Below are 14,542 nucleotides of genomic sequence, written 5' to 3' on the forward strand. Positions count from 1 at the left end.
AAGTGACACTTGGTTCTTTTTCCCCACTTGTATGGGCTCAGCAGGAATTGTATTTTTCACTGTGACTCAATGTTCTCTGCCCTCAGGTGTCAAAAATAAGCTGAGTATATTTACAGTTTGACTCTGAAATTATAGGTTTTTCTAACCAATAAGTCTAGTTTAATATTGCTGAATTCTCAGTGGAGCAAAACAGTGTCAAATATAATGGATGACAAATAAACCATGAGCTATAGAACAAGAAATATCAAATCCAAACTTTTGCAGGTTCAACACTTTACTGAGGTCTTGAAGCATTATTTCTAATAATTCAAAAACAATCAGAACAGTACAGATTTCATTTATAGCATATGTTCATCAGTGACACATTATGAATCAGTTTTTGGAAAGGTCGCTGAATGATTGCGTAGTTATTTTCAAAATGCTAATGCATTAACTGATTGGAAAAGTGCAGTAATGTGATGATAATAAGATGTAGATGAGGGCTCATCAGAGCTGTCTATCCATTAAGAGGATTTGAGTGTACTGTAAGTGCATGTGTGCGTCCATTCAAGGCGGCATGCATATGTGCCGAAAGTGTGTGTCTAGTGCACATTCACCTTCATCAGAATATTTAGCATATTAATGTTCAATCAATTTCCCACTCCACTAATGCAAAGTTTGATTAGGACCAGCTATAATTTATTATAAACAGGAATCCATTGAACTTGAATATATCAGAGCCAGCTTACATGACCAGTTCATCTCATTTTAGGAACGTTTTGAAATAGATATATACTGTCTGAAAAAGGGTATACTATGTTGAGATTGTGTACATTCAGGATTGGGCTGCAGGTTATCATTTTTGTATGTCCTTTTCCTGCTTAAAAAGATTCTAACTCCAATAACCTGTTTGATACATCTGATTATCGGGTATTTCATTGCACAACAGACTTTTTGCTCCTGCTATCGGCGGGTGAGTCAAGTTCACAATGACAGAGGAAGAGCATTCCATTTTTGGGATACTATCTAAAAAATATTTTACCACGTTGGCAGACTTTGAGTACGAATTTCAGGTACAGTACTTGTAAGTCAATAATTGGATGTCATTGGGTTACTTTTGGGACTAGTAAGAGGCCAATCACCATCACCGAAACACCTGCAAGGCAAAGAGATAGTGATAGACTTCCTCACTAAGACAGAAAGGACAGGAAAAGATTCAATAAACTGGTTAAGAGGGCTAGTTCCATCTTGGACTGCTTGCTAGATTGCATAGGTGGGTGGGATGAGGATGTTAGTCAAGCTTACGTCAATCATGGACGAAACATCTCACCCCCTGAGACTGTGGGGGTCTTAAGCAGCTCCTTCAGTCACAGAGAGTGCAAGCAGAGCGCTACTGCCGGTCTCTTCATATGACACTTACTGTGTATGTCAGCATCACTCACCGCCACTTATAACATGACTTACCGTTCTGTGGAACTTCCTGCGTGTATGATGTGCAATTATATTTATATATAGTACAATGCGCCCATGCCCCTTGTCGTTGTGTCCCTGAGACACTTCACCCCAAATTGCTGCTGTGGAGTTTGTCCACAGTATTGAGTATGTAAGTCGCTTTGGACTTACTTGAGTAGGATTTTGAATGCTTGAATTTAATTCTAATGTATGATTTAGTTTTTTTTTATAACTTTCTGTACTTTTTCTACCACTGATCCAAAGCAACAACCTATCAAAATAGATTTGTGTGTTTTTTCCTGACATTGTGAAACTATTTATACACAATCTCTATGCATCTGATTAATTGAGCAGTATTTTATTCATGAAATCGGACCGAGCAGTAAACTGCTTCCTCTGCCCGACCCCACACAATCAGCAGCCGGATGAATGATGCCTCCTACTGTCAGGCACACTGAGTCATTCATGAACATTCACCCACATATCCCACACAGCCACAATTCACACTTCCCTGTGATCTACTGAGTGTAATATAGATCTGTGAACATGAATAGTCACAACTACAAAAAACGTACTTGACTAATTATTTAATGTCATCTAATCCCTGAACTCCCCTGACAATAAATGGGGAATTATCTTTCATCATCTTAAAAGCACCAACACATGCAACAAGGCTTCTCTTTCTGTAAATTCAGAGTTTCTTTTTACTTTTTTGTTTTTGTGTCCAAAATTAAAACTGTGGTTTCATTGATCCTGAGACCCAGTGCCCGTTATAGAGTGATGAAACAAAATGAAAACCTGGTCTCTGTTCATTGCAACATTTCAAAAAAGCACAAAAAACATAGCAGGATGAGATATTAAAGAAAGTCAAGGCATTTATGCTGCAGCTATTTTATTTCAACGGAATCACAACTATATCTTTGAGCTGGCCCTTTTCAAGACAGTGCTGCAACTTGTTAACAAATAATCAGTGTTTTTGTGACCAGTTGACTTGATTCTGCATTCTTCACCGTGCATGTCTAAAAGGAGCCAAATGCAACAGGCCAGGCAACACAACCAACATTCTGTTTCTTTAAAACAGCTCCAACCTAATTTGGCAGAGGATGCTGAGCAGAGTCCTTGAACATGTTCTCTCATTCATCACAGCCAATGTGGATTAAGTAGCACCCACTGTATACATTTTTCACTTTTACACCACTGGATTTCATATAAAAGATGTACTTAGTATGGAAAGACTGTGTGCCACTAGAGGGCAACAAAGACCAAATGCAGTTTTTGTTTATGAAACAACTCATACTTTACAGTGGAATGTGAGAAAAAGATTGAGAATTTCCCAAAACAAAGTTAATTGCCATATTATTAAAATACCAGTATGTCGTACAGCACTTTATGCAAGCTTTTCTTGATATACTAGCAATTTACTCTATATGACAACGTAGTTTGTCCTATCCATATGCATGAAACATTACAGTAACGTTCTCTGTCAGTGCAGCTGCAGTAGTAAAAATGAATCATATCTGTGATTTTGAACACAGCATTAACCTACAATGTATGGCCAGGGCATGGCACTTTTACTTAGATTTCCTCATGCCGTCCTAGGTGGTGTTCACATATTACAACAGTAAGGACTATAGTGGTCCCCATCTTCACCATTTGACTACTATTACTCACAATGACATCAAAGTAATATTACATATTATTGGAAATATTAAATATTCATGCGTTAATGCATAATATATTACTACTGTATCATAAAGATAGCACAGAGACACGCCATGCCTTTACTTTTCTGTTTAACAATGCTGTACTGACATCTGGTGGACAATTGAGACCTCGGTCATCACAAATCGTATCCCTCTTACTCAGAACTGTGGCCGTAAACATAATCATCCAAAGGTAGTTATCCTTTTATAAGTCTACATGATGATGTTCATAATACTGTATATTCCATAATATTCCTTAACAAAACATACCTAGTATCCATACTTTGTGAGTTCATACTTGACAGAGGGCATTCAGCTTCACAAAGCACACTGAGCTCAGGTTAGTAAAACACAGTAGGAATATTTGCTTGACTGCATGTCCAGTTTATGCAACACGATTAATACATTTAATAAACACCAGCTAGCACAATGCAGCACTTAAAAGTGAGAGTATTTTTAAACCATGTTCGTTTCAGTTAACAACCACAGGAGTAGCTCATGCATATCTAAATCCTGTAGTAGTTCTAAATCAAGTGATCTTTTGCCTAGAGAAAGTGTATTCTACATTACTTACATGAAGAAATATTAAACACAGTTACTAATGATTTATGCTGTTTATTTATGTTAAAAAAAGACTTTGTCAGTGATGTATTTGTTCATGTGGAGAGAGGCATCATGAGAATATGCCAATATGGTCAAATTCTTCCGCTCACAAACTCCTATACACTTTACTTTAAATGTCTTGTACTTCTAAGTAAATTATAATTACAGCAAATGTATTCCTAAAGAACTATCTCTAGAAACAAGAATCCTCTTCTTTCGTCCCTGAAACAAAATGACCCATGGTTTCATGTTACACCTGTAAGCAGGTTAATGATCACCGCTCACCTCCTGCTAGTGTTGTAAAGCAGCCGTACAAAAGAGGTCAGCTGTGATTGTTTAGTTGTGATCCACTCTGGGTTCAAAGTGCATAGCTGCTTTAAAAATAACAGCCTTATCATGTTTCATGACAAACTGCAGAAGTTGAGCTCGCTGTTAATTCTGTCTCTTCTCATTAAGTTTTCTCTGGAGGAACTACTTCCATCAGCAGCTGGAGATGCATGGTGATGGGTCCTGCAGTTGAATGGAGGTTTAAATGACATCAGAACAACATAAAAACGGAATTGCATTCGGTTGTTGTTTAGGCTAAACTGATGGTCATGAAATAATGAGTCTGTAAAAAGTCAACTTACTCATGATTTTGCGTGCCCAGTTGACCTTCCGGTGGACGAAAGGGTAGTAGAGGAAAAGTCCACTGACGATGAAGATAGTACAATAGAGGTACTCCAGCTCTGGCTTATCAATGATGGGTGCCATGACTAAGTAGCTGGACACCAGCACCATTAGGCCTGCCATGAAAATCGGTACCTACAAGTACTCACAAAATTACACAAGGTCCACTTTATAGTCTTAACCTGTACTTCTAAACCCTGTGAAACCCAACTGAACTCCCTTATAAGATTGAATATTACTGGCATAATTGAAAAGTTTTGCTAAATAGAGGTTTATTTCCCCTAAAGTATGTATATAGCTTCAGATGGTCACTTTCATAATACATGTTTAGCCTATGAAAAACAAAAATCAACCAATTTTTTTTTATTTATAATACCAAGAAAAATACCTAACTAGGATCTTTTGCACAGAGTTGAGATATAAAAAAAAAGCTATGCAAAAGTTGTTCTGAACCTCCATACATGATGTATTCAACGCGCTATTGAGAAGTATTTATCTGGACAAAACTATCTCAATAAAATGCAGACTTTGTCTTTATTCTTGGGCCTGGTATTTGAAATTCCCAGTAACTATGAGAAGTATTATACATTGGATCTTTTTTGTGCAATTCTCTAGGTAGGCCTATATTTTTTATTTGTCCCAAATTCACGTTAAAATAAATGAAATTCACCACCTTACTAAACATTATTTTCATTTTGCTGTCGTTTGAATGTATGTGTCGAGATTCAAATTAACAAAGCACCTGAATGCGTAAACTTGTTCAGTCAAAACCCAATAAAAGATGAGCTTTAACCCTCCTATTCCCCCCCCCCCTGACTTTGGTGTTCGCGGTCAAATTTGACCGGTCCTGTTTTAACTGCTATTACCTTAACACAAAAAACATTAATCATCACCACATTTCATTTAACACCCTTTCAAACTGTACATATTGTGTGTGCCAGGTGTGATCCATGTGGGGGGATGGGCACATAAGGGGGGGAACACATCTAGAGAACGCGTGTGTGTGTGTGTGTGTGTGTGTGTGTGTATGTGTGTGTGTGTGTGTGTGTGTGTGTGTGTGTGTGTGTGTGTGTGTGTGTGTGTGTGTGTGTGTGTGTGTGTGTGTGTGTGTGTGTGTGTGTGTGTGTGTGTGTGTGTGTGTGTGTGTGTGTGTGTGTGTGTGTGTGTGTGTGTGTGTGTGTGTGTGTGTGTGTGTGTGTGTTTTATCTGATCCGTATGGTTACTAATTCCTTTTCTTCATTTTTGACGGGGAACACCATGGGTGTTACAAAGTTGACTAAATCATCCATTGCGTGTGCCAGGTGTGATCCATGTGGGGGGATGGGCACATAAGGGGGGGAACACATCTAGAGAACGTGTGTGTGTGTGTGTGTGTGTGTGTGTGTGTGTGTGTGTGTGTGTGTGTGTGTGTGTGTGTGTGTGTGTGTGTGTGTGTGTGTGTGTGTGTGTGTGTGTGTGTGTGTGTGTGTGTGTGTGTGTGTGTGTGTGTGTGTGTGTGTGTGTTTTATCTGATCCGTATGGTTACTAATTCCTTTTCTTCATTTTTGACGGGGAACACCATGGGTGTTACAAAGTTGACTAAATCATCCATTGCGTGTGCCAGGTATGATCCATGTGGGGGGATGGGCACATAAGGGGGGGAACACATCTAGAGAACGCGTGTGTGTGTGTGTGTGTGTGTGTGTGTGTGTGTGTGTGTGTGTGTGTGTGTGTGTGTGTGTGTGTGTGTGTGTGTGTGTGTGTGTGTGTGTGTGTGTGTGTGTGTGTGTGTGTGTGTGTGTGTGTGTGTGTGTGTGTGTGTGTGTGTGTGTGTGTGTGTGTGTGTGTGTGTGTGTGTGTGTGTGTGTTTTATCTGATCCGTATGGTTACTAATTCCTTTTTTTCATTTTTGACGGGGAACACCATGGGTGTTACAAAGTTGACTAAATCATCCAAAATGTAATGAAAGTGGTGATCAACAATTGTATATGTTCAAATGTCTACTGTGAGGGATATCATAAAGCCTTAACGCAATCGAATGTAAAACAAAAAAGTTATGATTGATGAAAGTAGTAAATCGGTCAGATTTGACCCGAAGACAACAGGAGAGTTAAAAAGATATCCTAAAACACTTTAAGCCTCACCTTCACTGGTCTGTGCAGCTCCTTCCTGGTGTAACGCATGACGATGAGAGCCAGTGCTGTCAGGCCATAAAACCCCCACTGAGCAAAGCTAAAGTAGTTAATGAGGGTGTTGATGTCTGATGGGATAATGTAGATACTAGCCAAAATACCCTAAAACAGAGAGAAACCAAACAGATAAATATATTGTTTACTTGAATGGAAACAACACAGTCAATACATTATTTATATACATTTGAATAATACAACAATCATGTAGCCTTTGGTAAAATTACAGAACGTTTTTTAAGAGGCTTACATCATTTTAAAACTGTACTCAATACAGTGTGAACCACCATGCAGATGTTGAAAAAAGACAGATGACCATGTAAGACCAAATTGAAAAGTACAAGGGGTCTGATAAAATATGCAAGACTCACATTGAATATGAGAGCAGGAGCTGGAGTGTAGCGCTTCAGGCTTATATAGGATAAGATTTTCACCATGTGACCCTCTCTACCAGACACATAGGCCAGTCTGTGAGAAAAGAGAATTTGAAATGTGTTGCTTTTCAGTTGTTTATTCTTCTTGGAGTTTCTTGAGTTTTTGTTTCTTGACTGTCAAAGTGTTTCCACATCCAATACACATCAGTATTGTCACGTTTTGAACTCTGTTTACTTGTGCTTTCCTTCTTAAATATGCACAGCACATAGATTCACACAGACAGAACAATGTTTTCATTTTGCTTCTGTGTTTCATAAATGTTGTGACAGTTGTCTTTTTTACCTGCCAGCGGTGAAGCAGCTTCCATTGGCAGAGCCGAATGTAGAGAAGACAACAAAGAGCGGAACGATCCAAGACAGAGGGTAAAGGACTCTGTCTCCAAAAGTCTAAGGAGGCAAAAACATATCCTTAAGAAACAAAAGTGTAGCACAAAAAACAAATACTGAGCTGTTACTAAGGTTAAATCTCACATTTACATACAGTAAGATTATAAGATAAGATAAGAAGTACTTTATTGATCCCAAGTTGGCCCTTTTTTGTTTTTCTGCAGCATAAAAAGACATGGCACTGTACAATAAAATTAAAAGACAATAAAATAAACATTTAAAATGTCAACATCTCAATAGCAATAAAATAGCAATACAAAAAACGTTGAAAAGATACATGTTGAATTACAAAGTACTGTATATGTGGAAAAACGATTGGATACAGGCAGGTCTAAATCCTCAAAAGATAATTCCCTATTTAACACCACACAGCTAATAAGTCATTACAAGCTTTTTTAAACTCTTTGGATCTCATTTTCTCAATAACCAAGGCAACCATCTATGGTTCTTACCACGGCAACAGCTGGAGACAACAGCAGTTCAGTGGGGCTCAGAACAGTGAAGTAAGCGACGTTGACCAGCACATAGCACACAGAAACCAAAGGGATCCCAATGATGATGGCCAATGGTAAGTTCCTGAGATGAATTGACAGAAAATATTTACTCATGTGCAATGAGTGTGTAGCCTACAGTACATAAGGAAATGCTGCTTTTTGTTTAATGACCATTACCTACTTGCAATTTAAAAAAACAGTTTAGACTTAACTTATGTGTCTTACCTGAATGGGTCTTTCAGCTCTTCTGTAATGAAATTCAGTTGATTCCTTAAAAACAAGGAGAATGTGCCATTTCTTAATGTTGTGTATTACCAAAAATGAGAAATTCAAACAACGATAGTGCATTTATTACAGTAATGAGTTTGATCATTCTCCTCTGCAGAACAGCACACTGATATATGCAATACCCCCTCCAAGCAATACACAATAGAATATATAAAGAATAAATGAAAAATCTCTACAAAAGACCAATACACCACAACAACTGAAACGTATTGAAATGTTGGTTATATACATAAAGAAGGTTTCAAATATATTCATTATTGTATGAAGATGTTTTAATTGGGGGGTGGACGTCAGATCCTCTAGGGGGGTTCGGGGGTATGCCCCCCCGGAAAGATTTGTTTTAACATTTTAAAGTAAAATGCTTCAATCTGGTGCACTTTGAGCAGAATTACTAGAGACTAGATCTAGGGGGTACAACTCTAAAACACCCATATGAAAAAGATCGTTTTACATTTTACTAATCAAATAAGTATGTGAACATAACCTACCATAGCCAATAACAAATACATGTAACATATTTTATTTTTGTTGTTCATCATATCTTATTTTACCTTGTTAACATTTATTTATTCATGCATTTTTTTTAATATCTCCAGTTTTAAAGGATATTCCAAGGCGTGCCTTGGAAATATTTATTTACATAAATTGTGACCAAACCGTTTGAGACGTGATGTATTTTGTTAAAGGAGGATGAAAGCGTAATTAAGGAGCACTATTGGAGTGACTTTGATGGTTATTGGACTCAGGATTAATTCATTTGGATTCCCGCTGTATGAAGAAATTAAAGGACGGCGCAAGTGGAAACAATTCACAAAGGGATTCAACTGTTTAAAACACATGCTCAAAGTAAGCCGGGTTTTGCCGATGTGTTTATGTGGATTCAAAAGTCGTAAATAATCTACAAAATGGAGGAGACCGATCTGATCAGAGCAACTGTGACAAATAATCCAACTGAAACCGGCATGGACAATAACTATGTTTTAAAAATGCGCTTATCCAGACAAGCCCGGTTTGGACACTTTACGCGCAGAAGAAACATTTATATTAAAGAAAGAATTATACATTTCTGTCTTTTTATGCCTATAATAGCTACTAACTTGAATTTGTATTAATTAATCAATTTTTTTATATATTTTATTGTAATGTAGAGACAAGGCTTTTAGTGACAATCATGTATTGCGTTACAATTATATGTAAAAAGAAATTAAATCATCAAATCATCTGAGGCCTGGCGCCCCCGCTGCGATCTTTGGCGCCCCCCAGGTTGGGAACCACTGACTTAGACTAAAGTGAACTATCTAAACACTCAGAGTCCTTTACCTCACTGAGCTGTAGTTATCAGCCTCAATCCAACAACAATCCGCGGTAGCGATGCGCGCCCTCTCTCTCTCTCTTGCTCGCTCGGAGGATCGCTCGCACTTTGGCTGTGAGCTGCGGGCGCCTGATAAGTCAACATCCCCCACTCTCATCCCTAACAGCGCAAAAATGTTGCCTTCCCGGGGTGCAAAGGGTGTTTAGTAAACACCCTTTGCACCCATAAACACTGTTTACTATTCAATTATTAATGTAAATGTATTACATCAAGGGCAGAAAATTAGGCAGAATGAAAATGTAATTAATTTTTCTCCCAGCGCTGCGCCCCTCCAAATCAGGCGCCCTAGGCGACCGCCTAGTTCGCCAGTGCCAAGGGCCGGCCCTGTGTGCATGGCCTTGCTCCACCACGCAGAACGACCTAGTTTTTCCTGCAGTGGATCACTGCATTCAATGTCAGGGACATGGTATTTTGGTGTGCTATGTGCTATATCACATGAGCTTTGATCTCTGATTAGAAAGGTTATGGAATGAAACCCCTGCTGTGATCCAAACATAACACAAAAACGAAAGTGCATTGGTCATATGATGCCATCTTTCCAGTTGCCCTCAGAAAAATGTACTGGGTTGAAGGATGTACATCCGGGCCTCCCAAATTGACCCTACACATTACAAAGACAGGAACATCAGTCAGGCTACGATGCACAGCCACACACTCCAGTGCCAGGAGGATTTGAAGTGAGGCCAACTAAAGAATCTCCCAGGTCGTCACACAGCACTGCAGACTAAAGCATTGATGTGGAAACCCCAATGATACAATGAAAACACATGCCCAGTAATAGGACCCACTCATGAATAGGATAATATGATTACAAAACGGACACAATCTTGTCCCTTTTTAACCAGAAGTGACACAAGAGGGTGGAAGTGCAACCGAATGCTAGACAAGGAATGTTGTTCTGCTTAAATATTTACCGAGGTCACCAGAATGTAACAACGAACTCTTTTAACTGGAAATACTGTGAACTTTGTTAGACGAAAGAGAAATACACCCTATACATAATGCTTTATCCGCTATTTTAAATGAGACCATAACTATACAAAATGAACATCATTCTTTATTGAAGAAGACAATAAACTAATGATTGGGATAATAAATCATGTGAGAAGTAGGATAATCTTCTCATAGACTCTGTATACAAAAAGGCTCTGTTTTTTGCAACCAGTTTAGCCACACCCTGATGGCCATTAAATAGAAAGCAAGTTTACGGCACTTCCGCATTGGCTTAACTTTTGAGACCTGGAGGTTGCCGCTTGCCCTGCATGCGTTTAGTGTGCACGACAACTGAGTGAACAGCTGGGGGAGCAGCTGCCACTCACTGGGCCCCACCGCACTTTCAAGTCTCTGCCATGCAACAACATGGCATCTCATTACTGTGAGAAAATAGAATACCTGTTGATTAACTGTTGCAACTGTGAAACAGGGTCTTTCCTGGAGATAATAATAAGGTTGTTTGAGGGTTGAATTCACAGAATGGGAGAAAGAGCACAAGGCTGAAGAGTAGCTGAGAGGATGAGTAGAGTCACAGTGCTCCCTATATAAAGACATGTAGCAGTAAAAGGCTTGTGTATGAGTTGAAAAGTAAACAATGCAATGCTTTAGAGATAAGCATAATAAGTGAAGTATAATAATTACCATCCATCATAAGCCCAAAGCCCGTTATAAAATGCCAGTCCGATTGCTCCAACAGACATTGATGAGCCTTCAAATGCATTTGACAAATTCTCAGTGTTTCCTGTACACAAATACAGAACAGTACATAATTGTTATCAAACTCTGCATACACATTTTTTTTTAATAAGAGTTGTATATAAAGGAAACTGACCTTGTGCCAACATAACCATGCCAGCTACCACTATGATAAGAATGATGAAAAGTTTGGCCAGAGTGAAGACGTTCTGTACGTAGTTCGCCAGCTTAACGCTTAAACAGTTGACCATGACGATCAAAACTGAGAAGACACAAAAAAGTCAGGAATATAAAGCACAACAACCTAGTGATTTGAAATTAACTTTAATTGTTGAATAGTTTTTTCTGGCCAGCTAACAAAGTAAGTTAAATGTTTAGCTCTCTATTAGACTCCCCAACTCCCTACCCTACTTTGATCCACTGTTTAACAAAAGACAACATTTATTACAACACCTTTAGATGTGTAATCTACAAGTTATGCGTAATCTACTGCTATTAAACGTTTAGTCACAAGGAAACGAGTGAACTCACATATAGCTGCTGCTGCAAGACACTTTGTAACAATGACAGGGGGAGTGCAGCCGGGGTAGAAAGGAGTGGAGGCATATTCTGCAAAGCTCAGAGTGATGATGGCGAGGGACGAGGGCTTCAGCACCATAACAGTGGTCCAGGAGTAGAGGTAGGCTACGAGGGAGCCAAAAGCCTCAGATAAATATGAATACTCTCCCCCCGATTTGGTGATCATGGTGCCGAGCTCAGCATAACACAGAGCTCCTGTAAAGACACAAATCCACACAAACACAGAGACTAAGAAAAGAGGAGATATGTAAATCAAACAAGGGGAGTTTTATAATTGTTCTGTTAGAAAATGCAAGGAAAAGGTCAGAATTTGGGTCTAAACGCATACTACGCACACACTCAAAATCTAATCATTGTTTATGCTCAAGGAAAATAATTCAACCAAAATGATAGAGGGAATACACACTTAGTAGTTCTTATGAGAATGAATATAAATAAATTAAATACAAATTATGAAAACAAATGAGTCAATATTAATATCAGATCCAGCAGTGATGCAACCCACATGATGGAAGTCCATATGGAAATCCGATAAAGGAATCGTAACAAAACACTTTAAATGAGTCAATGTTGTAGATAATATTAGATCCAGTATCTTCCTTGGAATGTTATTGTGGTTTAAGAAGGAGTGGTCAGGTAGACTGGTTCAAAATCGCTTGGGAAACAAATCACTTCAGCTCATAATGTTTATCACATAGATTGTTCTACTTTTACTATGTAGTTTGTTAAACTTGTAAACCAACTCGATAAACATTAATATGTTCTACCTTCAAGCTCATCACTAAGTCAGGCGTATCTGAATTCTGAGTTACTAAAACCCACAAAAACACTTTTTGTTTACAAAGCCGTTAAAGAGTAGCTGGGGAATCTTACCAATTTACCTAAATCATTGTTGTTCAGTTCCAAAACACACTGACTCAACAGTTATTGAATTGCAGCAATTGTTGACAGTTTACTGTGTTCGGTTTTCCATTACCACTTTCCATGTGCTTCAAGAAAACATCAAGAAGGCTGTCATTATTTTCACCACATAATTATCATGGATTCACAATAACACAAGTAGGCCGAAATCTATAGACACTTTTGAGAAAGCAAAACTAATAATATTCAAGCATAATTAGTCTTTTCATTTTAAACTTACATTTATTGTGCATTTCATACACTCAAAATATGGGTTTAGGGATACATTTAGAGGAACAGTAACCATAACTGTACAACGTTTTACAAAAGTAGCAACTACAAAATGGGTTGCTGAAAAAGCAACTCATTTAAAAAACACCGATGGCCTAACATCTTCCAACACAATATTATGATTTCCATCAATATTTCTTATTTCTTATGATATTGAGCTATTGTCAATAAGAGTATATAACAACAATCTGAGTATTTAATATCATAGATTAGGATCAAGGTTTACCTATAAAGGTCATTGTTTAATATCATCAAGTAAAGTATCTTAGAATGTGCCATGCAGTAGCAAACATAGAGCAATATCTTACATTGGTTTCCTAAAAGATTAATTTGTATTTTATCAAAAGAACAGTTGTTATTTATGTATCTGTTTTGTAGCATTTTCTCTTGGGTTGTGGGCTCTGTTAATCTCTGAGCCATTCTCTATTTGGAGACAGAAATCAAAGTATAGGGACATCATCATCTGATGCTGATAAAAGAGACATATTGTTTGAGATGCCGTTCTCACCCATAGTGGCTAACACGCCACAGGCCGCCCAGATGAGCAGGCTGGGGCCCACCGCTCCAGAGTACAGCAGAACAGCCTTAGGAGAAATGAAGATGCCCGAGCCAATCATCGTCCCCACAATCAGACAGATGCCACTTAAAAGACCAACCTGAACACATGAAGAGACAATAAGAGAAGTGTTATACCCTCTATGTGGTTGAACCTCTTGAATGCTGTATTTGAAGTGAAATTTAGAAAACACGATTTGACTAGCAATAGTGTACATTGTGGGATTTGCATTATGATAAAGTTTCTATGTATAATAAGGAAAGCTTTCACTCACTTTTATTTCAATTATTGATTTGGAATGACCTGAGTGAGGAGATAAGGCTTGTATAATCAGTCATCTCTTTTAAGCCACCTCTTAAAACCTATTTTTATAGACTTGTTTGTACTTTCATAGACATCTTTTACTTTGTTTTATAGCTTTTTTTATTTTTGCTGCATGTTTTTTATTGTTTTGCTCTGTTGAACTGTTTCCCTCTCTAATGGGTCTTTGCATCGTTTTCATTTAACTTGTGTGCTTCTTTTGTTCGGCTTTGTCTGTCAAAACACATACACTTTGAATGTTTTGTTAGTATTTGAAAAACTCAATCCGGCTAAATTATCAACATTCCAGTGGAACCCGTCATGAGGAGATCTAATGCGGTCGATCTCTGTGTATCTAATCGACTAGAAAGTATCAGTGTCATACCTTTGGTTATCAGGCGGAGAGCACATTCTCAAGGTTGCGCTAACCTAAAGTAGCAGATAGCCTTCATCTTCCTTAGGGACATGTTGACCCCTCAGGCTGTACACTGTGTAATTAAATATGACCAATGAAAGATAAAATGCAGGTTAGTATTGGACATGTTTCTGTGTGCCTGGATGTGAATGTGCAATGATGAGTTGCTTGATGAGCCAGAAGTATCCTAAATCACATACTGTAGCTTCAAATTCTGGATTTGTGTTTAGGTCTTAGGTTTGTTTGTTATTATTAAGGGTGCA

General features: G+C 38.2%; 1 protein-coding gene across 2 annotated transcripts in view; it reads right to left on the reverse strand.

The window, feature by feature from the left end:
- Positions 1–2,306: 2,306 nt before the first annotated feature.
- Positions 2,307–14,542, reverse strand: part of slc7a9 (solute carrier family 7 member 9) — a 14,080-nt gene continuing 1,844 nt past the window's right edge. For both annotated transcript variants that reach the window (XM_079664337.1, XM_079664338.1), the window contains exons 3-13: positions 13,517–13,664; positions 11,770–12,012; positions 11,375–11,500; positions 11,185–11,284; positions 8,115–8,159; positions 7,848–7,971; positions 7,292–7,395; positions 6,946–7,042; positions 6,530–6,679; positions 4,367–4,541; positions 2,307–4,247 (exon numbers count right to left, since the gene is read on the reverse strand). In XM_079664337.1, coding sequence (XP_079520463.1) covers positions 4,189–4,247; positions 4,367–4,541; positions 6,530–6,679; positions 6,946–7,042; positions 7,292–7,395; positions 7,848–7,971; positions 8,115–8,159; positions 11,185–11,284; positions 11,375–11,500; positions 11,770–12,012; positions 13,517–13,664 — 1,371 coding nt within the window. In that variant the 3' untranslated portion in view covers positions 2,307–4,188. The remainder of the gene's footprint in view (positions 4,248–4,366; positions 4,542–6,529; positions 6,680–6,945; positions 7,043–7,291; positions 7,396–7,847; positions 7,972–8,114; positions 8,160–11,184; positions 11,285–11,374; positions 11,501–11,769; positions 12,013–13,516; positions 13,665–14,542) is intronic.

Source organism: Notothenia rossii (assembly GCF_949606895.1).
Source record: "Notothenia rossii genome assembly, chromosome: 2".
Taxonomy (NCBI): domain Eukaryota; kingdom Metazoa; phylum Chordata; class Actinopteri; order Perciformes; family Nototheniidae; genus Notothenia; species Notothenia rossii.